Source organism: Peromyscus californicus, unplaced genomic scaffold (genome assembly GCF_007827085.1).
Source record: "Peromyscus californicus insignis strain IS unplaced genomic scaffold, ASM782708v3 Scaffold_3__1_contigs__length_106647218, whole genome shotgun sequence".
NCBI classification, from domain to species: Eukaryota; Metazoa; Chordata; class Mammalia; order Rodentia; family Cricetidae; genus Peromyscus; species Peromyscus californicus.
In genome coordinates, this window is record NW_026294551.1 from 23,350,758 (window position 1) to 23,374,768 (window position 24,011).

A 24,011-nucleotide genomic window follows, 5' to 3' on the forward strand; every position below is an offset into this window, starting at 1 on the left:
GTCCTGGCAATGTCAAGTAGACAGAAATTTCTCAGGCCCTGCCTTTCCCAGATGAATCTCTCAGCTGGCTCAGTTAGTAGGGCATGGGACTCTTAATCCCAGGGTCATGGGTTCGTGCCCCACATTGGGCACCATGTAAAGTGAGAAATCCACAGAGTCTGCTTAAAGGGCAAAGGGATTTATTAAGAAAGGAAAGCTCACAAGACAGAACAGAGGAATTGTCACAGGGTCCTGGAAAGGTGAGGCACAGTCCCACACTGTTCTTCCACCTCAGACTGTCCAAGCATCCAAGTCCTACAAGGGAGAGAGAGCAAGTGGTCTATGTCTCAGGTCTCAAGGGTAGCCCCAAGCCATGCCCCAGTACTTCAAGGTCATGGGTAAGTAGGACAGTTACCTGCTATATCTCTAGGGCTGGTTTTACAAGGTCATAGACAGAACAGCTATCCACCACCATGTCATCTATCAGAAGCCTCTCATTAGTACCCAGCCCTGCTCTGGTCTCTCTCCTGACATTTTCCCACTCCCATCTTCTCTCTGTCCTCCAGCACCACCCTGAATCTTTCCTTCCCCTCCCACTTCCACACACCCCATCTATGGACTTTCAGACAATATAAGATAATATAAGTCCAAATCTCTCCATCTCCAATGCTACTCCCAGCTTTGTGCCGCTTAATTCTTTTTTATTTGTGTGTATATGTATGTGATGTATGTGTGCATGCATTTGTGTGTGTGTGTGTGTGTGTGTGTGTGTGTGTGTGTGTGTGTGTGTGTGTGTATAATTCAGGCTTGTACATGTTATGGCCTCCATGTAGAGGTCAAAGGATAATCCATGTAGAGGTCATAGGTCCTGTGTTAATCTTCAACTTTGTTTGATACAGGTTCTCTTTGTGTTGGTTTTTGTGTTAGTTCGGTTGGCTTCTCCCATTGCATATGTCAGACTAGCTGGCCCACGAGCTTCTAGGGATTCTCCTGTCTCCACCCACCAGCCCCCTGTAGACTTGCTGGAGTTAGTCTGGCTTTTATGTGGTTCTGGGGACTCAAGTTCAGGCCTCACGCTTGCAGAGTGAGTACTTTCACCCACTGATCCAGCCCTTAGGCCTGTGCCACTAAATCCTTATGCTAAAATTCTTTTGAGGAAGAATGCCACCCAAGTGCCCCTTACCACATACTCTTGTTAGCCCACCATCCAAAGATGTCAGCAACTGGCTGATGGTCCATTTCCTGCCCACCTCCAGACATCACAAGACACTTCACGTCCAGGAGTTCCTGGTCTAGTATTCAATGACTTTGGAGCCTAATCTCCTCCTGACTTTTCATTCCAATGATGTTGAATCCAGTCCTCATGGCTGGTCCCTGGACTTGGACATCTGGGCTTCTACCTGTTTTAAAATTCTGTACATTGGTCTCCACCCTCCAATTGCTAGAGTTTGAAGGTGGTTTATATAAGTTTTCTAAAGGCCTATGTGCTAGAGACCTGGTCCCTGGTGTGGTGGTTTTGAGGAAGTCGGACCTTTCCATGGTTGGACATAGTGGAAGATGGTTGGTTCACTGTTCATTAGGGGCACTGCCTCAAAGAGGATTGACCCAGGTTTGCTTGTGGGACCCAGGCAGCTCTTGAGAAAGGGCCATTTTTAAAGCAAGGCCATCGGCAAGTCCTTGCTCCTTCTTCACATGGCTGTTTCCCTTCTCATTTCTCTACCACATCATGATACAGACAAAGGGAACCTCACCGGAAGCTGAAAAGATGGTGCTACCCAATCTTGGATTTTCAACATTCAAAACTGTCAGCAAAATAGATCTCTTTTCTTTACAAAATAGTCAGCTTCAGTTGTCTTGTTCAAGCAAAGGAAAACAGATTAACAAAGCAACTTTAATCAGCCTTCCCTCAACTTTATCCATGTCATGTTCACTCTTTCCTCCTCTGTGACATAAAGACGTTCAATGACCCAAATTCTTTCCTCAGCCTACCTGTCCCTCTGATATCATTTCTTCTTTCTATATAATTATGCGGTCAGTCGCCCAGTCATTTTCTCTAAAGCACCAGGAATTTCTTTGGCACCCTCTCCTTCTCACTCCTGCCTTTAGATCCCCCCAAACCTCCTGTATAATCCAGCACAGGATTCCTTCCAAATACATAATTGAACATCAGCTGAAATGAGAACCAGACCCTCAACTCTGCCTAGCAATCTCTTTACACCTTGCTGGCCAGGCATTTGCCCAGAGCAATGAGCTTACTCTAAACATGGAGGGTTTTCTCTATCAGCAGCCATCTTTATCTAGGGTATCCCAGCAACCTCACGAATTCAGTTCATCCAAAAGTAAACTTAGTGTTCCCGCCATAATCCCATCTCAGTGAACATTATGATTTCCGGCATCTGAAATTAATTATCAGAGTCAGCCCCAGTCACTGCATACTTGTTATAATGGTATTTGGCCAACTGAGGCAGGAGAATCACTAATTAAATTCCAAGCTTGATCCATAGTAAGATCCTGTCAGGAAAAAAAAAAAATCCCACTTCTTCCTTTACTCTCAAATGTCAATCAATTACCATTCCCTCTCAACCCCACCCTATTCTACACATCACCACGTTCATCTTTCCCACCTGGACCGCTCTGCTACCCCTGTAGTTAGCCTTATCAACTCGTTTCAACTTGGTCCTTTTGCTACTTTTTAATTAAAAAATAATTACATCATTTCCCTCCGTTCCCTTTCTTTCCTCCAACTCCTCCCACACCCACTCCACCCCTCACCCCTACTCCCTATCACTTCCTGACCTCCTCTTCTTTAATTGTTATTGTTACATACATATGCACACATATGTCAAATACAAGCTGCTGTGTCTGTTCAGTGTGGCTTGCGTGTACATGATTTCAGGGCTGACCACTTGGTATCGGATCACCAGTTAGAGGGCTCCTCCCCCCAGGTAGACCACTTCCTCTTCTCTCAGAATCAACTTGATATTTCTCTCTGCTCTTTACTTAAGATTCATCCCAAACTCCTTGGTCTAGCACACAAAGCTAAACAGAATCCAGCCTCTGTCTGGAACTAACAATTCCCTAAAGACTATAAAAAATATCTTTTCGTTTCTACATTTATTTAGCTCCACATCTTCCATTTCTGTGTTTAACGTAGTACACTAGACATAGTACCCATACACTGTGTCATCAGTCAAGACAATACATAGGTGTCATAGCTATGGAAAGAAGGGCAAATTACCAAGGATATAGTTATTTAAATTACATGCTTTTTGGTTCTCATGGGATAAAATACCTGTTTCTGTATCTAATAATCCTGCATCCACCTTCGTGGTGAGCCAGGCAGACGGGGCCCTATCTCAGTCCCACTTAGCCTTCAACACTCTATTAGCCCCTGCGCTAGATAATAACAGTATGTTCATAGGGTCTCTAGATGAAAGAAAAGGGTTACTCACTCAAAATTAAAAGTCAAAATAATGAACTTAATATAGAACTAAGCCCTACTTTATGCACGATAACAAATATCCTGAAGCAACACCGGGGGATGTTAGGCATTAATTATTTTTTAAATCGCCCAATTATACATCATTTCATGCTAATCTAAATGATGCCATTTCTCTCTCGGCAGACACCGCTCAACTCGAGACAACCCCCATTATCTGTGTATAAAAAGCTCAAAGAACCCACAAGCCGGTGATGTTTTGTTCTCCTTTGAAGTTACAGCTGCCCACAGACAAGCGGAACATTAGGCCCGGCACCATGTCTCTCCGGTTTTCTGGCGGATCCAGGCACGTTGGCCTGCAGTCCGGATCCCTGAGGCCACCCAGCGGAGGAGCAGGCTTTGCAGGCAGCAGCGCCGGCGGCGGCAGTTCGGCTACCGGTAGTGGATTTTCTTGGGCCTTAGGAGGGACACTGAGCGGTGCTCCTGGTGGGAGCCATGCCACCGGTGCCCTGGGAAATGCTGCTGCTGTTGGCTTCTCTGGAAATGAAGGGGGTCTCCTCTCTGGGAACGAGAAGGTCACCATGCAGAATCTTAACAGCCGCCTGGCCTCTTACCTGGATAATGTGAAAGCCCTGGAGGAGGCAAATACCGAGCTAGAGAGACAGATCAAGAATTGGCATGAGAAATACGGACCCGGATCTTGCCGTGGACTTGATAATGACTACAGCCGGTATCATCTGACCATCGAGGACCTTAAAAGCAAGGTAAGGGGGCTGGGGAGATGGCTCAGAGGTTAAGAGCACCTGACTGCTCTTTCAGAGGTCCTGCATTCAATTCCCAGTACCTACACCGTGGCTCACAACCATCTGTAATGGAATCAGGTTCCTTCTGGTGTGTATGAAGATAGAGCACTCATAAACATAAAAAAAAAAATACATGGATAAATTAAAAGCAAGGTAAAAATCACAAACTTGGAGCTAGTCAAAATTTTAAAACTTAATAACTTCCAGCCAAATCACAAAGAAGAATGTGTGATGGCTGTTCTCTAATTTGTATTTAATTTTAATAAATAACCCTCATTACTCAAAGTTAGGAACCTTGATTCATGAATTTCAATGTACCTAAAATGTTAATTCCCACTGTTTATTTTGAAATACATTTATAGGTAATAAATTACTTTATTCTAAACATAAGACAATTATGAGAACAAATTTAAAACATTGCTACTTTTTTAAAAATTAAATTCTAAATATTTTCATAATTGCCTAAATTAAAAATTGATGCAAAGGCTTAATTATTTCTTAAATAATAAATAACAAAAGCAAATTTATTTCTGCTAACTCCCATTTAATTTCTTCTAGATTATCTCTTCCACGGCTGCTAATGCTAATATAATTCTGCAGATTGATAATGCCAGACTGGCTGCTGATGATTTCCGACTAAAGTAAGCAACAAATGATAGTCATGGCCCCAAAATGAAGTTCCGGTCAGTCTATGTTGTTTAAAAAAAAAATGTTTCCTTTTCACCTCAAGTAAAATAAATTATAACCCCAAAGAGTAAAGGAATCAAAGGATTTCTGATCCAAAACAACAGTGAACTTGAGTCAAAATGTAATGTATTCATTGCATCCATGGAATAAACTGTCCTCGTAGCTCCAGGCCTGCCTAAAATAATACCAAGCACAAAGTAACCATAGTTCAGTGGCTAGTGTTCATTCCATAAGAGTGTTAACTTAGGTAAGATTACAGAAAGGAGTGCTTTGGAGTAACAGTGACAGGCACTGGAATCGGTGTGATTGGTTAGCGGCTCATCGTCCTGTGTAGACCAAAGGAAGCGTCTGTGCATAGCTGTTTTGTTTTACAACACGGTCTCACCAGGTAGCCCAGACTGGTATAGAACTCACAATCCTCCTGCCTCAGCCTCCTGAGCTCTTGGATTACAGACACAGGCTACCACACAGAGCTTCTTCTGTGGATTTTTATACTATTTAGAGTCCTGATTCGGTTTCAGATGTCGAGTTGACATTGGGTTGAGGCTGACACCTTCAGGTTCTTGGAGAGGTCTAACTTGCACTGAAATTCATTTAAATTCACCTCCCCCCAAGGTATGAAAACGAACTCACCCTACACCAGAATGTGGAGGCAGACATTAATGGGTTGCGCCGTGTCCTTGATGAGCTGACCCTCTGCAGAACGGACCAGGAGCTGCAGTATGAATCACTGAGTGAGGAGATGACGTATCTCAAGAAGAACCACGAAGAGGTAGGAGACGCTTCACCTAAGTCCTGTCACAACTCTGTGGGTGAAAATTGTAAGAAGGGAAGGTGCTGCAATCCCAGCATTCATCTGTGCTCATGGAAATCACACATGGAACCTATTTGCCTCCCACAAGAACATTAGAGAAGGAAGGAAAGTTAGAAAGGAGAAGGGTGTCATACAGCATAGCACTGGAAGAATAAGGCCACTAGGGTGTGTTGGTTGGCAGGAGAGTAACCCCCAAACAAGATAACCAGAGGAAGGGCCTGGAGCACAGTGGGATCTATGTCCCCTTAAAGTCACAGCAACTGAAAGAAGGCGGCTTGAACTGCACTGGGCGTGGGGTGAAAAGCCACCCACATTATGACCCCTGAGAGCCTTTACCGCACTCTGTGGCGGGTGCTAACTGCAAATAATTTGATTTCGAAACTCCACCGCAACAAGAATTTTCCTTTATATGGAATCTTACACAGAACTTCAAAGTACAGAAATAAGTTAGTAGCAGCTTTTCAGGGGTAACGTGTGTGTGTGTGTGTGTGTGTGTGTGTGTGTGTGTGTGTGTGTGTATTCTTAACTAGAAAGTCAGATTTAAATGACACCAAAATCTGGTTTAAGAAAACCGAAGTAGACCAGGCATGGTGGTACACTGCTATAATCTTGGTACTTGAGAGGTGGAGGCAGGCAGGGGATTGTGAACTGGAGGCCAGCCTGGGCTGTCAGCAGGGTCTAGGAGAGAAACCTGAGAATCAACCATTTTTGCAATATGGTTTCAGTTCAGATGAAAAGGTGAGCTATTCCATGAACCAGTGGGGATTGTCGCTTTGCTTGAGAACCCCACAGGACAGACTGACAGTACCATCCTAGACAAACTCCTGAGTGCCAAAGTTGGAGAGGGGAGCCACTAAGAACCAGTGCTCAGGAGTCGGAGAGCCCTGTTCATTCTCCCGTCTGACCAGATCCCAGCAAGCAACTTAGGCCTGTTTCTTCCCTGCTCTGTGCCTTAGGATCCTAATCTGTGAAGAGACTGTCTGCTTCCTAAAGATGCTCAGGCTTTTAGCACATGCTCAGAACAGTGTCCACATCCAGTAGTCACTCAATAAATGACAGTTAGTGTCCCACAGGTGAAAAACCACAATGGCTGGGACTTTGGGGGGAGAGTAGTTTCCACCACTCTAGTCCATCAACCTGAAAGTTGACAATTATTTGTTGAATAAATTCACTGGTCTTTGTAATCCTTTCATATTTTTTAAGTGGGGAGATATGGTTGTCTTTTTTTTTTTATTACATTTTACTTATTTGTTTGTGGGGGGAGGACCATGCCATGCCACAGTATGTCTGTGGAAGTCAGAACAGCTTTCAGGAGATGGTTCTCCCCTTCCATCCTGTGGATCCAGGGATTGAACTCAGGTGATTTGGCCCCAAGCACCTTTACCAGCTGGGTCATCTCACTGGCCCCTGGTATGGTTGGGCTTGGTATGGTGCTTCAACTTTTTTATTTGTCTGTTTTTTGAGACAGGGCTTCTATGTATAGCCCTGGCTGTCCTGGAACTCACTCTGTAGACCAGGCTGGCCTTGAACTCACAGAGATCCACCTGCCTCTGCCTCCCAAGTGCTGGGATTAAAGGCATGTACCGCCACCACCACCTAGCTGGTGGTTCAACTTTATAATTACAGCAGTTGGGAGACTGAGGCAGGATGATCCCCAGGTTCAAGGCCCAGCCTGGTCTACAGAGCAAGTTCTAGCTTAGTCTAAGCTACAGAGTGAAACCCTGTCTCTTAAAAACAAGGAAGGAAGGAAGGAAGGAAGGAAGGAAGGAAGGAAGGAAGGAAGGAAGGAAGGAAGGAAGGAAGGAAAGGAGGAAGGAAGAACGGATGGATAGATGGATAGAATATGGAAGGAAGAATGGTCAGAAAGATGGAGGACTGGTGTGAACACAGACTAAATAGGACCCATAAAGGACACATTACTCTGGGGACTTTGGGACCTGTAAAACCCTCTCAGGTAGCATATGGACAGTCACTTGCACTTCACTTCCAGGAAATGAAGGTTCTGCAGTGCTCAGCGGGAGGCAACGTGAACGTGGAGATGAACGCAGCCCCGGGCGTGGACCTCACCGTCCTGCTGAACAACATGCGAGCGGAGTACGAGGGCCTGGCGGAGCAGAACCGCCGGGATGCCGAGGCCTGGTTCCAGGAGAAGGTGAGGGGAGCCAGACCTGCTCTGTCTTTTCCACGCTAGCAGGCCAGACTCAGTGTGACCCTGTGCACCCTGCCTTCCAGAGCGCCACGCTGCAGCAGCAGATCTCCAATGACATGGGTGCAGCCACCTCGGCCAGGACGGAGCTGACAGAGCTGAAGCGCTCACTGCAGACTCTGGAGATTGAGCTGCAGTCTCTCTCAGCAACGGTAGGTGCTGACACCAGGCCGCCTGCGCTTCATGAGTCCCCAAAACCTATGAGAAGCCCTTCTTTTCCTCCCTAAATAAATGCTTACCAGAGACAGGGGAAGATAGCAGGAAAGGCATCCCAGGAAACAGAAAGAGAGGCGGTCTTCCTCACAGACTTCTTGACACCGTGATTTCCTTCCTGGATAGTGCCCAGAGTTTATTTTGTTAAAATAACCAGCCTGGCAACCCAGTTCCCCTCTGAGTATAGTTCATTGAGCATAGTTAATTCAACCCCCAGAACTGGGCAATGTTGTTTCAGCTAAAATATTAAGGGATAGGACCAGCGTTATTTGATCACACAGGTCAGGATGGGTCACACCAATATCTCCTAACACTGAGAAAACCGTAGACAGAAAGGGAACACAGGGCTCAGCAGTTAAGAGAACCTACCACTCTTCCAGGGGACCCAACTTCTATCCCCAGCACCCACAGGGCAGCTAACAACTGACTGTAACTCCAGCCTCAAGGCATCTGTCTTCTGCAGGCATTGCATCCATGCATGCAGATACAGGCAGGCAAAACACCCATACACATAAAAATTTTTTTAAAGGTAAACACCAACCTCGACACGGGCACTATCTGTCCTCACACCCCACACAGAAAAGCTCTCATTCCATAGCACACACCCTACAGAGCCTGTGGCACTCAGCCTCATAGGCACATCCGGGACATCGCAAAGACTTCAATGGTTACCACGGAAACAACCCAGTTCTAAAACCTGCTTTTGGTCAGGACTGTGAGCTGGCAGTATCCAGAAGGCTTGACGCTGAGAATTGTGGCAAGCATGTAGCCCAAGGGTTCCCCGTCTCCACAAGACCTTTTGTAATCTCTGGGGATGGTAGGGTGTCACATAAACAAAGAAATAGTTATTATGCAAATGAGAACAGCAAGCCACTCACGAAGGACACCATGGCTCAGTCTACTAGAAAGATCTTTTGATTTAGCAACCTTAAAACATAGAACAGGTTCTATGTTCTGTCTCTGAGTAGTATTTAGACAGAAGATGTGTTCTTACCATTGGCTGAGCCCCAGCTTACCCAGCATGCCCCTCTTGCCCTCACCCTCAGCATAGCTGGCTCTCTAGACCTTCCTTCCGCATCCTCTCATGCCTGGAACCATCAAAACCCTGAACAATCTTCTCCTGCTGCAGGGGTGACTTCTCCCTGTGTTTCTGAAAAACAGCGTGGAAAATAAATTCTCAAATTCCCGCATCAGAATTAGAAGCCTTTTCACATAGCAACAATGACATCATGACGCAGTTAGAGTCTAGGTTCAGACCACCCAGTATAACCATTTTCACAGAGAAGCAATGAAATCATGAAGCAATTAGATTCGAGGTTCAGATCACCCATCCTGGAAGTAATGCTTTGGGGTCAGGAAATAACTAACCCCCCAAAAATCCATTTAACAGCCAGTGTAACCAAATTATAGAGTGATACTGGTTAGCCTAGCTTCCATACCTGAGACTCTTGGTCAAGATAAATTCTAAGTTCAGTTTCCCACAGGTAGAACACAAGTCAATTAGAGGTTGGGAGTTATTTATGTAAGTAGTTGCTTCCTGTGTTATGGGAACTTCCAAGTTCATCTGGTCCTCTCTCGTCAGCACCCAACCTTCCCTGTGGAAGCAGCTGAGAGATCCTGCCCCCTCTGACTTCCCAGGGTATTAGTCATATATAAAGGAATACCCAGTGAAGGGAAGTGAGGCATTAAGGTTTTGAACTGTGGGTACAGCCCTCCCTGACATCTTGCTATTTGTCATGACCACACTGGTCACCTTCGGCTCGAAGGCTCCTGGAGAGCCCAGCAGCCTCTCCAAAGGCAGCAGCCAGTGTCAGTCAGTGTCCTAAGAGTCTCAGCCCAGTGAGACCGATGCCTGCCTGTTGTGACGAATATCTTGCTACCTAGCTCCTCCTTTGTGATCCTAGGGTTGAATCAATAGATCATATATTTGGCATTATACAAAAGCATCCTTAAAATGATAACACTACTATTGCAATAAAGAAGAAAGACAAGGAGCTGAGAGGTTGCTCAGTTGGTAAAGGGCTTGCCAGGCAAGCACAAGGCTATGAGTTTAATCTTTAGAATTCATGTTTAAAAAAAAAAAAAAAAGGCAGGTACGGTGGCATGAGCTTGTAATCCCAATGCTGGGAAGTAGAGTCAGGGGGACCCCTGGGGCCCACTGACCAGCCAGTCTAGCTGAATCAGAGAGCCCCAGGCTGACTGTAAAATATGATTAAGCTGGGCGGTGGTGGCACACGCCTTTAATCCCAGCACTCGGAGGCAGAGCCAGGCGATCTCTGTGAGTTCGAGGCCAGCCTGGTCTACAGAGTGAGTTCCAGGACAGGCACCAAAACTACACAGAGAAACCCTGTCTCGAAAACAAACAAACAAAAAAAAATGATTAAACAAATGAGTAGATATCACCTGAGGAACAACATCCAAGGGTGTTCTTTGGCCAACACACACACACACACACATACACACACACACACACACACACACACACACACACACACACACACACACACACAACACACGGAAAGATAAAAAGAAAGCATTTTAAAACAAAATGCATTTATTTTGTACACATTGAGCCAAATCGCCTTCAAGAATGCCAGGCAGAGCCTTGCATCTCCTTCTAATCCAGGCTTCATTTCCTGTGACGTAAGAGCCACTATCACATCACACAAGAAGAGGAAATTGAGGGAGCGGAAGAGGTGGTGGACATTCTGATAATGACTGATATCAGAAGTAATAACTACCCAGACATATATATTTATGTATGGTGAGAGAAAGAGGGAAATTGCCACAGCTGGGCAGGGATCAGGTGGCGGGACAAATTACAGTCTATGGAAGGCGAGAGGAAGCAGGATGTGCATAGGAGTGGTGTGGACACGACGACGACGACGACCTGCGTGTTATGAGCACTGGCCTTGACAGCCCACCCTGTGAAAGGACTCATTCCATCTTAACTGCTTTAAAAAGGGGGCTTCGGTGAGTGATGGAAAATCGGGGACGGGTCAGAAAAGGAAACAAGAGCCCAGCAGGCCTAGGAATGGGATGAGAACAGGATGGGAATAGGATGAGGAATAGGATGGGAATAGGATGGGAATAGGATGGGAATAGGATGGGAATAGGATGGGAATAGGATGGGAATAGGATGGGAATAGGATGGGAATAGGATGGGAATAGGATGGGAATAGGATGGGAATAGGATGGGAATAGGATGGGAATAGGATGGGAATAGGATGAGGATAGGATGAGGATAGGATGGGAATAGGATGGGAATAGGATGGGAATAAGATGAGGATAGGATGGGAATAGGATGAGAATAGCATGAAGAATGGGATGTTAAGGAGTAAGACTTGGATATAACAGCCCCCCCGAAAAAAACACAATTTTCAAGTATAAATCATCTCTTGTGGATTTCTTACTGTCCTGCCCCCCCCACAAAGTGCTCTTATATACATGTTGGTCTTAACAGAAATTGTTACCAAAATCTTAACAGTCAAATATCTTCTAGGGGGCCGGTGAGATGACTCAGTGGGTAAGGGTACCTGCTGCCAAGGCCCATAGCCAGAGTTTGATCCCGGGGACCCATACGGTGGAAGGAAAGAACCAAATCCTGCAGGTCGTCCTCTGGCCTCCACACGATTGTTGTGACACATCCTTGCCCCCCAACACACACACACACACACACCCCTAAGTAAATGTTAAAATACACCAAGTCTTGGGGGTCATCCAGTGCCTGTTCACCACCTGGTTAACGCCAGGCTCCACCTCCTGTCTTATTGTGGCAGGCCCCTACTTGCCTGGGGAGTGGTCCTGCAGATGCTGAGAAGCCCAGGGCTAGGTACTCCGCCGGTGATTCCATCCCTTGCTATGCTCTTTGATGTCTCAGAAACACTCGCTGGAGTGCTCCCTGGCGGAGACCGAGGGCAACTACTGCTCGCAGCTGGCTCACATCCAGGCTCAGATCAGCGCCCTGGAGGAGCAGCTGCACCAGGTCAGGACCGAGACCGAGGGTCAGAAACTGGAACACGAGCAGCTGATGGACATCAAGGCCCACCTGGAGAAGGAGATCGACACCTACTGCCGCCTCATAGACGGAGATGGAAAGTAAGACCGTTGGGACGTTCCCCACAACAGCCACGCTCTACCCCTGAGCCCGCCACACTTTTAGCCCGCCGTTTTTCTCTCCCGCTGTACAAGCGCATGTCTTTCTCTTGCTTCTAGAATCATTTTCTCTATATTTTTGTACAGAGCCCCCTTATCTGCCTCAAATGGCTCCCATCATTCCTGCACAAGTTCCTCACTATTGTCCATGTTAAGCATTGTGATTTCAAGATTTTCCTGGCCCCTGCCCCTCCCCCAAGCCCCTGAACATGGCCCCCAGGACACATTCTATATGGATGTGTGGCTCCTAGGACATTGCATATTTTATATTTATCTCTCTTAAGCTAGTACATATGTCTTAAGTGTTTAATTCTTGGATTTAAAAAATCAAATGGGAGGGACTAGGAAGACGGCTCAGTAGGTAAATGCTTGTCACATGTAACACCAGTTCCTGGGAAACTGAGGCCCTTTTCCAACCTCTGAGAGCACTGCCTGTATGTGGTGCATACGCGTACACTCAGGTAACACACACGTAAGATAAAAGTAAATAAATCTCTCTTTAAAACTAAGGCTGAGAACAATAAAGGATTCCTGATGCCAGCCTACACACACCCACACTCACAAACACACTCACACACACACACACACACATATTCACACACACAGACACACACATACACACTCACAAACACACTCACACACATATTCACACACATATTCACACACACAGACACACTCACACACATACACACTCATGCACATACATACTCACACACATATTCACACACAATCACACAGATGCACACACACCATCACCACCACCACCAAAAGAAAAAAACGCAAATGGAAATAAGATTTTTTTTAAAAAAAATCCTCTCTTTAGATAACTTGTAATCACTTCCTGCTCCTGCACACAAAATCATATTTTCTTCAATAGTAAAAACTGAGATCTGCTGAGTCGGTATCTCAATGAAAAGCTTCCAAAGTGACCAGGAGCACCCGTGTAAAATAATAAACTCTTCTCTGTTTCAGTTCCTGCTCCAGCGCAAAGGGCTTTGAATCTGGGAGCTCAGGGAATTCACCCAAAGGTAACGAAAACCTCGTTTTATTTCTGTAACGGAAAAATCCCTTCCCATCAGTAGCTCTCACACATGGTAGCCAACTCTACCGTGAAGTGGTTCTAACCACTGGACATGCTCTCCAGACACCCCCAAAATCTTACTATAAACCCCAACACTCCTTCCCTGATGTGTGCGACGTTGGGCTCCCCTCTCACGCTATTCATTGGGAAGAATTCACCATTCACCTGTGCTTTCTTCTCTAGATCTATCCAAAACCACACTGGTCAAGACGGTGGTTGAAGAAATAGATCAGCGTGGAAAGGTTCTGTCGTCGAGGATCCACTCCATCGAGGAAAAGATGTCCAAGATGAGCAACGGGAAGGCTGAACAGAGGGTTCCCTTCTAACTCTCACACTAGGGGAGAGAATAACTCCGGGGCGGAGCCCACACAGCGGCACTGTTCTACATCTCAGGGAGAACTGAAACGCTTTCTACTATTACAGATGAGTGACCTTAGACAAAATATACCTGTTTTCTTTCGCATGATGTTGGGTGTTTCTGTTCCAAATAAACAAAATAATTGATGGGCACACATTCCCTTTGCTGGTGGTTAATAATGAGTTGTGATTTATTTTTTTTTCCTTAAGAAGACCCTATGGAAAACGTTTCCACTGAATTTCACTCTAGTTTTCAACAACTATCAGTACAATCACATGGCATATAAGTATTAAATATTCCCTAGGCATAGTCTTTAAATCCCACCATGTCTGCATAGGTGCCAACTATCTGGGAACGTTCAGAAATTCTCCTGCAACTGGCACAGTCTACCACTAGATGGCGCGTGTATTTTTGTCAAGAATCTATGTCAAGATTATCCACAAACTAGGATACCATTCCCAGTCTGACCGGAAAAAAAAAAAAAAAATCTTTGAACAGATCTACCACAACGAAGCACGTGTTAGTGACCTTTCCAAAATAGATTATAGAATCTTTTCCCCAGGAAGGCCCAGACAGAAATATTTTAGGCATTGCAGACCCTAGGTCTATCCACAACTGCTCAGCTTTATAATTTCTTTTAAAAGAAAGAGCCATAGGTTGACGGGCACAACTACTTTAGATAAAAATTTTATTTAGAGGCACTGAGATTTTTGAATTGCAAATAATTTAATGTTTCATGAAAACATTATTCTTTCCATGTTTTCAACCATTTAAAATGTATAAGCTGGGAACTAAGCAATTAAGAGCATTGGCTGCTCTTCCAGAGCACTGGGGTTCAATTCCCGGCACCCACATGTGACTCACAACCATCTCTAACTCCAGTTCCAAAGGATCTAACTTTCTCTCTTTGGGCTCCTCGAGCACCACGCACTCATGTGGTACTCAGACATACATGCAGGCAAAAAAAAAAAAGCCTGTCTTACCTTGGGACTACTGTACAAAAACACATCATGCCAGCTTTTGATCCTTCCCCACACCAAGACCTGTGCTAAGACTCAAACTCTCGTGAAGTGTGTGACCTCCAAGGTCACTGAGTGGTTCTGCCTTAGGAGAGCTGTTCTTTTATTTCTCAAGTGTCTTCCTGATTTTGTTGGGAAGCTCCATTCCGCCCAACAACCCAACAGCTCCACGGGAGTTCAAAGGAGTGGAGAAAATAATCAAATGCTTACAAAATTTCTGCCCAAATGCACCACATGAAGCAAGTTCTAGAAGTTATGAGGAGATGGCTTCTTAACACACAGGGCCAGCTACGTAACTTGAAATGAAAGTGTGAGGTCCCCGTGTTCAAAACTGATGACATTGAAGGGTCTAGAATATGATACTCTTTGCTTTTTCCTTAATTACGTTCTTTGTTGTTGTTTTGTTGGTTTTGTTTTTCTGGACAGGGTTTCTCTGTGTAGACCTGGCTGTCCTAGAACTTGCTCTGTAGACCAGGATGGTCTCAAATTCAGGGATCCTCCTGCCTCTGCCTACACTGGGATTAAAGACGTGCAACACCATGCCCAGCTTTTTTAATTATGTTCTTGATTTATCCTGGTTTTTTTTTATGATTTTGTTTGGAGAAGGTTTTTTTTCTTGTTTTGGCTTTAGTTTTATGGCCTTATGCTATTTAATGTCATTCTAAGTAAAAAGAAAAAATAAATTTTAGATTATCGTATACATTAATCACTTGTTTTTATGCCATGAAATCCCCGTTTTAAATCAAAACTCTAAAATGATATCATCTGTATTTTGTAGCTCACGTATGCATATTATTTTGTTCTTATCAAACAGTGGGAAAAAAACAAAACAAGCTCAATTATTTTTATTTCACTTTGCTATTTTTGTTTGGTTTGAGTTTCAGTTTGTTTGGTTTGAGTTTTTGGTTTTATTTTTTTAAGTCATTTTGTTTTAGATATAGCCTTGTTTAGCCTGGAACCCACAATATAGACCATACTAACCTCGAACTCACAGAGATCTGCCTGCTTTTGCTTCTCCAGTGTTGGGATTAAAGTCAAGCACCACCACACCCAGTTATAGACTTCAAAAAATTTATACATACTGGATACTTCAGTCATTCATGCTTCTTGGAACATCCATGACATTTGAAGCAAGTTCTGGGTCACATAGAAAATCCTGGCTCCCTGGGATTGCTGGAGACCCAGTTTACCCCCATCTTGGAGGCTATATACCAAACATTTCCCCACTTTAGGTATGTATAGTTGGACTCCCTTGCATCGCTGTTAACCGGAATCCAGCGCATGAGGGCATTGCATATGCTCTGTACTTACGGAGGCAGTATAAACCATGACAGACACATGACTCACACACTCCCCTATGCACCTGCGTGCCCCACAGCCCATCAGAACTCACTTTACAGAACACAAGTTTGAAGCCACAGAGAGCACTGAACCAAGGGCAGAACTCTTCCAACAGAGTCTTTGTGTCTGGAGCCTGTGAAACAACTCCTGCCTTGCAGGTGTGCTCAGAGGCCAGTGATCTTTGAGAACACTGTCTGTGTGGGATTCCATTATGTAGGAACGCCCAGGGAGGCTCAGGAGTGCAGGGCGCACTTTGCGGTGAGAGTGCCGTCGCCACAGAAGGACTCAAAGGAAAGCAAAGCTCTCTAACTCTGCACCTTTTGCTGAAGAGATAACCCAGAATTCCCCAGGTGTCTAGTCACAAAGCAATGGATATAGAATTAAACCCTGAGCGAACTGCCTTTAAGTTCTGTTGGGTTCACAGGGTGGAAGGAAACACTCCGTGCTCACACCATGCTCAGTCACGATCTGTTCTTCCTGGAAAATGACTATGCCATTCAGTTCTGTGATTTTCCTGTGCTCAGCAGAAGTTAGGGCACCTGGGCTCTGAAGGAGTTCTGCTGATGAGTACATGTTCTTCCCCAGTCTCTGAAGAGCTCCACTTTTTTTCACTGTAGTGGGTTTGAATACTTCAAGGTTCTGAAGAATCAAAATCCTTCTAAAGGAGAAGGAATTGGACCACCCTGCTTGGATAGTTAGTTGATTCTTCTGTATGTGTGTGTGTGTGTGTGTGTGTGTGTGTGTGTGTGTGTGTGTGTGTGTGTTGGTTTTTGCTGTTATTAACACAAAATCTCATTCTGTACCCCAGGCCTGCCTGCAACTCACTATATATAACTAGGCTGCCCCCGAACTCATAGCAAACCCCTTACCGCAAAACCGGGAGAACAGGCATGAACCATCACATCTGGCTTTCATCATTCAGTTGTTACCAAGGAAACCACAGATGTCCAAGATGTATGGGAGCCCTTCGCAGGAAGTAAATTACCACTGGCTTCCTGTGAGTAGCTTCCATGGGGCATTATATGCTATTTAATATGCTCCCGAATTGTGTTCAGTGATACTTCGAGATTGTGTGGTTGCAGAATATAATTTTCCTCTGGACACTGGCTTTTCCCCTAAACTTCACATTTCCTGTGGCTATGTCTTATTTCTGTTAACTCATTCCTAAGTTTTTATAACTTCTTTTCTTCTATCCCTTTTAATGCATTTTAGGTGATTCTGAAGTGGTAGATGATATCTTAATGTTTGCAAGCACAGAATGTTTTCATTTTATACAGGAATGCTACATTTTCTTATTCATGTGTATTAATATTTGTGGGCTTTCACCTCTCTTTGTTTCTTTTGCTCATTTATTCCAGGCAATTAGCCCCTGTTTTCTAAAATGAGGTATAATTCCAAATGCCTTTTCTAATGTCTTAGAGTTTTAGATACAGGGTTCACGATTGTTGGCCTTGGGGCTAAACAGAACGCTCAGTGGTTCTTTTCTTATTGTTATTATTATTTGGGTTTGGGTTTGGATTTTTTGGTTTTCTCTGTGTAGCCTTGGCTGTCCTGGAGCTCGCTCTATAGACCAGGTTGGCCTCAAACTCAGGGATCCACCTGTCTCTGCCTCCCAAGTGCTGGGACTAAAGGAATGAGCCACCACCTCCTGGCATGACTCAGTGGTTAAAAGCACCTATCATTCTTCCAGAGGACCTGAGTTTGAGGTTGGTCATCACACCCCTATGGGGTGATTATCAACCATCTGTAACTATCCAGCTCCAGAGGATACAGCACGCTCTTCTGGCTTCCAAGAGCATCTTCACTCATGTGCACACACTCCCACAGACACACACATGTAAACACAATTAGAAAGAGAATAAACCTTTACAACAAACCTGTATAAACACAGACACATAGACTACAACAAAGGGCCCGGAAACACATCTCCACAGCTACAGTCTCTTTAACAAAGGCACCAACAGCACATGGGAGAAAAGAGCCTTTTCAGTGAATTGTGCTGGGAAAACTGGATGCCCACAGTAGAGCAAAACCAGCTCCCTATGTCTCACCCTGGGGAAGAATCGATTCAAAATGAAGCGAAGATCTGAATGTCAGACCCAAAACTTTGAAATGTCCAGGGGAAGCACCTTAAAATTCACGCTTGGGGAAGGACCTTCTGATAAAACTCCAACCGCTCAGAAAACAATTGACAGGTGGGATCCCATTGAAGACGAAAGAATAAGGGGAGGAAAAGCAAGCTACAGAGAAAACTTTTTCCAGTCATACATCTGACCAGGGATTAACATCTAGAATCTGTGAAGAACTCGGAAAAACCAAACACCAAAAATCAAAGCAAACGCCAGGCATGGTGGTGCACATCTTTAATCCCAGCACTCAGAAGGCAGAGGCAGGCAGATCTCTGTGAGTTCAAGCTCACCCTGGTCTACATAGCAAGTTACAGGCAGCAAGAGCTGCATAGTGAGACTCTATGTATATGCATATCCATATACTACATATGCATATATATATATACACACACACATATATATATACATACACATACACACATATATAGAGATATAGATCCAATCAATAAATGGGCACATGAATTGAACAAACTTCAAAAGAAGAAATATAAATAGCAAAGGAAAAGTATGTGGGTGAAAGGTGTTTGACATCAAAACTACATTTAAGAGTCCTCTTCACTCCAGTCACCATGGTTTGTCACCAAGGAAATGAGTAACGGAAATGCCGCTGTGAGTGTGGAAGGCAGGGGCCTTCCTACTCTGCGGGCAGGAGGTAAATCAGTGTGACAGTGTGGAGTCAGCATGGAAATTCTTCCAAACACTCAAAGTAGAACTGGGACCTGACATAGCACAGACACATCAGCACATCCATGTCCGGTGAGTCACTGTTCTCAATAACCAAGACGAGGAATCAACCTGGATGCCCATCAACAGATGGATGGTGTATTAGTTTTTCCCACTGGAGTGATAAAACACCATGACCAAAACAACTTATGAAGGGAGGCTTTATTTGGAGTTTATGGTTCCAGGAGGATATGAATCTATGGCCGTGCTCACGGTGGGTAGCATGGCAGCAGGCAGGCAAGCTTGGCGCTGGAGCAGTAGCTGAGAGCTCACATGTCTATACCCACAAACAGGAAGCAGAGAGAGGTAACTCAAAATGGGGGGGGAGTCTTTAAAAGCCTCAAAGCCCGCCCCCAGTGTCATACTTCCTTCAGCGAAGCCACATCTCCCAATCCTCCCCAAACAGCCACCAACCAGGGACCAAGTACTCAAATGCCCAAGACTTACAAGGAACATCTCGTTCAAACTAACACAGATGACTAGAGAAAGAAAAATAAAATCATGTCATTTGCAGAAACATGGATGGAACTTGAATCATCATGTTAAACAAACAAACAACAGAAAAAAAAACAGATTCAGCAAGACTGATATTGCATCTTCTCTCATATGCGGCATCCAGATTTCAAAAACATAGACAAACCATGAAAGAAGAAGAGGGACTGTGTGAGGGAAAGGGTGTCCTGTGGAGAGGAGCAAGAGAGAGGGAGATGGGAGCAAACACGGTAAAAGTACATAATACACACCTATGAAATGCGATCGTGAAACCCACCATTTCGCAACGAACTAAAACACATTAGTTTTTAACAAGATGTCGGTTTGATTTCTAAAGTTCCCCAGCCCACTTGTCCTTTGCCTCCTGTTTCCTCTACAATCTGGTCAATCCAAAGTCCTTGAAAATTGACACGTTAGTTGATCTAAACGGAGCGTGAGGGCAGCAGATTGTACCTGCCAAAGATCACATAGCAAAAGTTGGGATAGACCAGGCATGGTGATGTATATCTTTAATCCCAGCACTCTGGAGACAGAGGCAGCTGGATCTCTGTGAGTCTGAAGTCAGCCTGGTCTACAGAGAGAGTTCCAGGACACCTGGGGCTCTGCAGTAAGACTCTGTCTGGATGAAGCTGGAAAAAAAAAAGTCTAGGACTTACAATTTTTCAGTTTAGAAGTTTGGGGGCTTGGCCATGGGGGAGGCAGGGAAATTTCACACATGTGTCTAATGAATTTTGATCATTTCTCCTCTCCATCACCCTCATACATCCCACTTCCACTCAAACCCTCTCTTTCCCAGAAAGTCCCCTTCCAACTTTGATGTCTCCTGTGTGTGTGTGTGTGTGTGTGTGTGTGTGTGTGTGTGTGTGTGTGTGTGTCTGTGTGTGTGTGTCTGTGTGTGTGTGTCCCAATGAATTTAATTTGGGTTGCTTTCATGAGCTTGGGAGAAGGGTTATTTGCTGAAGCATGGGCCGCACTACTTAACAACTCCAGAAGCCATTAACTACCTAAAGTCCCTTATGGAGGGATGAGGTCTTGTGAGTCCCTCCTCCATCCATGATGAAATGCTGATTGGTCCGGACTTGTTCTCTCTCGTGAGAGTAACCAGAACTACTGTGAGTTTACGAGTACAGTGGCCTTGTCGTGCACGGAAGACACTGTTTCCGTCATCTGCACTTCTCCCCATCATCTGGCTCACATGGACCTTCCACCCTCTCTCCCAGGATGTTGCCTTGACCTTGAAGGGGATGATACAGATGTTCCATTTGAAGCTGAGCACTCCCAGTCACTTACTATTAGCACTTTGACCGGCTGGGGACCTCTGCACTGTCACACGTCACATAAACGAGCCTCACTGATGAAGGCTGAGAGCAAACCTAATCTGTGGGTATAAATAGAAGTACTGAAAAGGCAGTTTGACAATGTGCCTATTTAGCAAAACAACAGTGGTAGGTTCTGCCCTCGGGCCTACGACATCCCCAGCCTCGGGCTCTTGACCAGGTTTGCAGATCCAGGCATGAGGGCTTACAGAACTAGGAATGAATTCATGCCTGTGGAGTGGCTGGTCTCTTCTGATAGCCACTTGCCCATTGACAACACTTCCAGTTCCTTCGCTGCCTATGCATTAAAGCCACGTGCATGTGTGTATGTTGCTTATACTCCCTTGTGATGGCATGATTGCTGGTCTTGCATGTTCCATAGACTATAGTTAACATTGACTCTCGGTCATATGTCTTTGTTTCTGCATTTGTTTGTTTAGTTTGGTTGAAACATAACTTTGGGGATCCTGTGGGACATGCACTGAAATGGTTTCTCTCTCTCTCTCTTTCTTTTTTTTTTGGTTTTTTTTTTTTTTTTTTTTTTTTGGTTTTTCGAGACAGGGTTTCTCTGTGTAGCTTTGCGCCTCTCTTGGAACTCACTTGGTAGTCCAGGCTGGCCTCGAACTCACAGAGATCCGCCTGGCTCTGCCTCCCGAGTGCTGGGATTAAAGGCGTGCGCCACCACCGCCCGGCTTTTTTTTGGTTTTTCGAGACAGGGTTTCTCTGTGTAGCTTTGCGCCTTTCCTGGATCTCGCTCTGTAGACCAGGCCGGCCTCGAACTCACAAAGATCGGCCTGGCTCTGCCTCCCAAGTGCTGGGATTAAAGGCGTGTTTCTCTTGGGTAGTACAGAATATCACTAACTTAGTTTGTTTTGTCCCTATGCATGCATGTTCATATGTGCAGGTACATAGGTGCATGCATGTGTTCCTTAGGAACACTACCCACTGTTTTTTGACCTAGGACTCTCACTCAGCTAGGCTGTCTGGCCAGCAAGCCCTAGGGACTCAGCTGTGGAGCTGGGGCCAAACTCAGGCCCTAGCCGAGTTTCACCAACTGATCCAACTCCCCAGCCCTAGGCATTGACATTTTAAATTAATCCGTTGAACTGGGCTTTTTCAGACCATGGCAGTATTAACCTGGCTTCCGAGTGCTCTCATCTTTCATATAGCTTCCTTAGCATCAAAAGTCTTTTAATCAGGCCAGGTGTGGTGGCTCACACCTTTTATATTCCGGCACTCAGGAGGCAGAGGTAGGCGGATCTCCAAGAGTCTGAGGCCTGGGTCTACATCAAAGTTCCAGGCTAGCTGGGGCTACACAGAGAGACTTGGTCTCAAAAAAAAAAAAAAAAACATTCTATCCATCCACTAAAACCTCCACTTTCTGAGCACTCCCTTCTCAACCTTCCTGATGCTGCAACCCTTTAATCCAGTTCCTCATGTCAAGGTGACTAGCCAGGTGGTGGTGGCACACATCTTTAATCCCAGCACTCCGGAGGCAGAGGCAGGCGGATTTCTGTGAGTTCGAGGCCAGCCTGGGCTACAGAGTGAGTTCTAGGAAAGTCGCCAAAGCTACACAGAGAAACCCTGTCTCAAAAAAATGCAAAAAAAGATCTACTATTTATAATATATAATAGGGATAATAACACTGTACATATAACAGCATAAACTTACAAACTGCAAGAAATGATGTTGTATCATCATTTTATGTACTGCAGCAAGTTATTAAAGTAATTTAATAATATTTCTTTTTAACTTTATTTTTAATTACCTTTTGAAGCAGTAGTTTTCTGAACGGACATTTTTTAAGGATTTATTTTATTTGTGTGTGTGTGTGTGTGTGTGTGTGTGTGTGTGTGTGTGTGTAGGTGACCATGGAGGCCAGAAGAGGGCATCAGACAGTCTGGAATTGGAGTTACAGGCTGTGATGAGTTACTAGTGTGGGTGCTGGGAATTGAACTCTGGTCCTCTGGAAGAGTAAGTAGCAAGTGCTCTTAACTGCTGAGCCACCTCTCCAGCCCCTGAACATTACTTCTTGATTCAAATGTTTTGTTTTTCTTCTCTGCAGGCTTACCTAGTAGGTTATGAAATTTGGTGTTCTTAGCTTCTTCGTTTCAAATATTCACAACTAAAAATGACATCAGTTGTTCCTGGAAAATGCAAGATCTTCCATTTAAAATTTTAAAAAATGAGAAAAGAAACTGATGGAAAGAACAACATGAACCAGAAGCAAAAAGATGGGAAGGGGCCATCGTGAAATCGGAGGGCAAGCCGGCAAGGTGACAGCTGTGTCAGGAAAAGGCTTACAGGGCAAGCGCAAAATTGTGAGCACACAGCGGCCAAATGTGGGACGGACGGACAAAACGTGAACAGAAGGGAGAGGGGAGCAGCGGGGGGGGGGGGGGGGGGGGGGGGGGGGGGGGAGTTCTCAGAGGGCAGCTGTTTAAACCTCGGTGTGACAGAGGTGATCAGTGACTAGTGGAACCGAGAGATAGATATGGAAGACTAAACATAAGGAACAATGGCTGAGCAGGCACTGTGGCCCGAACCTATAAAGCCAGCACTCCAGAGCCTGAGGCAGAAGATCCACAAGTTCAAAGCTAGCCTGGGCAACATAGTGAGACCCTGTCAGATGGAAGAAGGGAAGAGAAGAGGTGGGAAGGGGAGGGGAAGGAAGGGGAGGGGAGGGGAGAAAAAGGGAAGACTGGATTGGAGGTGTGCAGTGGTTCAAGATAAACCTGAAGTCTCTAAAATAATAGAATCAAAATTCAGGATGAAGTAGGAGGTGGAAAGTAGAGGAGACATGTGCAGAAATATTCTGAGAAAAGGGAGATATACAGAAGTACTAGAACCCACAGACAGACAGGGAACAGGAGGCTGTAAGCTACATCCTTCACTCACAGCTAAAGAAACTGGGGGCCGTGGAGGCTAATGGATTCCCCCATATGACCTGCCTAGCAACACAGCCTGGGGGGAGGGGGGAACCCTGTGCAAATTAAATGGTAGTTCAGGAATAATAAAGGATCAAGGGAATACCTTCTGTTTCCAAAAAAGGACCTTTTTTAAAAAATTTATTTAAAACTCAGCTTTCTTCCTCTAGAATCCAGGGGCCACGGTCTTGAAATTATTTTCTATGTCTCTGATAGAGAATAATGCAGATGATGATCTGCTTGCCAGAGTAATGCAGATATTGTTGGGCAAGGGAAAGAGAACTGTATCTACCACGCTACTTTTTAATTCTTTAAGGAATTTTATACTC

General features: G+C 45.0%; 1 protein-coding gene and 2 long non-coding RNA genes across 6 annotated transcripts; 1 reads left to right on the top strand and 2 right to left on the bottom strand.

Annotated features, from left to right (window-relative positions):
* Window positions 1–162: 162 nt before the first annotated feature.
* Window positions 163–3,775, bottom strand: LOC128122215 (uncharacterized). Its single transcript, XR_008222359.1, has 2 exons — window positions 3,664–3,775; window positions 163–294 (listed from the first exon to the last, which is right to left on the bottom strand). It is a non-coding gene; the product is annotated as an uncharacterized LOC128122215 (long non-coding RNA).
* On the top strand, window positions 279–13,874 carry LOC128122212 (keratin, type I cytoskeletal 28). The gene is made up of 8 exons (XM_052757582.1): window positions 279–4,182; window positions 4,780–4,862; window positions 5,524–5,680; window positions 7,713–7,874; window positions 7,955–8,080; window positions 12,022–12,239; window positions 13,269–13,324; window positions 13,561–13,874. The coding sequence occupies exons 1-8, from the start codon at window positions 3,673–3,675 to the stop codon at window positions 13,701–13,703; spliced, it is 1,455 nt and encodes a 484-aa protein (XP_052613542.1). The 5' UTR covers window positions 279–3,672; the 3' UTR covers window positions 13,704–13,874.
* Window positions 3,869–10,164, bottom strand: LOC128122214 (uncharacterized). 4 transcript variants are annotated; one of them, XR_008222358.1, is made up of 3 exons: window positions 8,168–10,164; window positions 5,542–5,714; window positions 3,869–3,979 (listed from the first exon to the last, which is right to left on the bottom strand). It is a non-coding gene; the product is annotated as an uncharacterized LOC128122214 (long non-coding RNA). The 4 variants fall into 4 exon arrangements; XR_008222355.1 differs by having other exon boundaries at window positions 3,948–4,050; XR_008222356.1 differs by having other exon boundaries at window positions 3,966–4,071.
* Window positions 13,875–24,011: the final 10,137 nt, after the last annotated feature.

Bases quoted from the DNA above. Each gene is read 5' to 3' on its own strand.
- LOC128122212 (XM_052757582.1), top strand. From the start codon at position 3,673: ATGTTTTGTTCTCCTTTGAAGTTACAGCTGCCCACAGACAAGCGGAAC. The intron at 4,183-4,779 runs GTAAGGGGGCTG...AATTTCTTCTAG, and splicing joins TCGAGGACCTTAAAAGCAAG to ATTATCTCTTCCACGGCTGC. The intron at 8,081-12,021 runs GTAGGTGCTGAC...TTGATGTCTCAG, and splicing joins TGCAGTCTCTCTCAGCAACG to AAACACTCGCTGGAGTGCTC.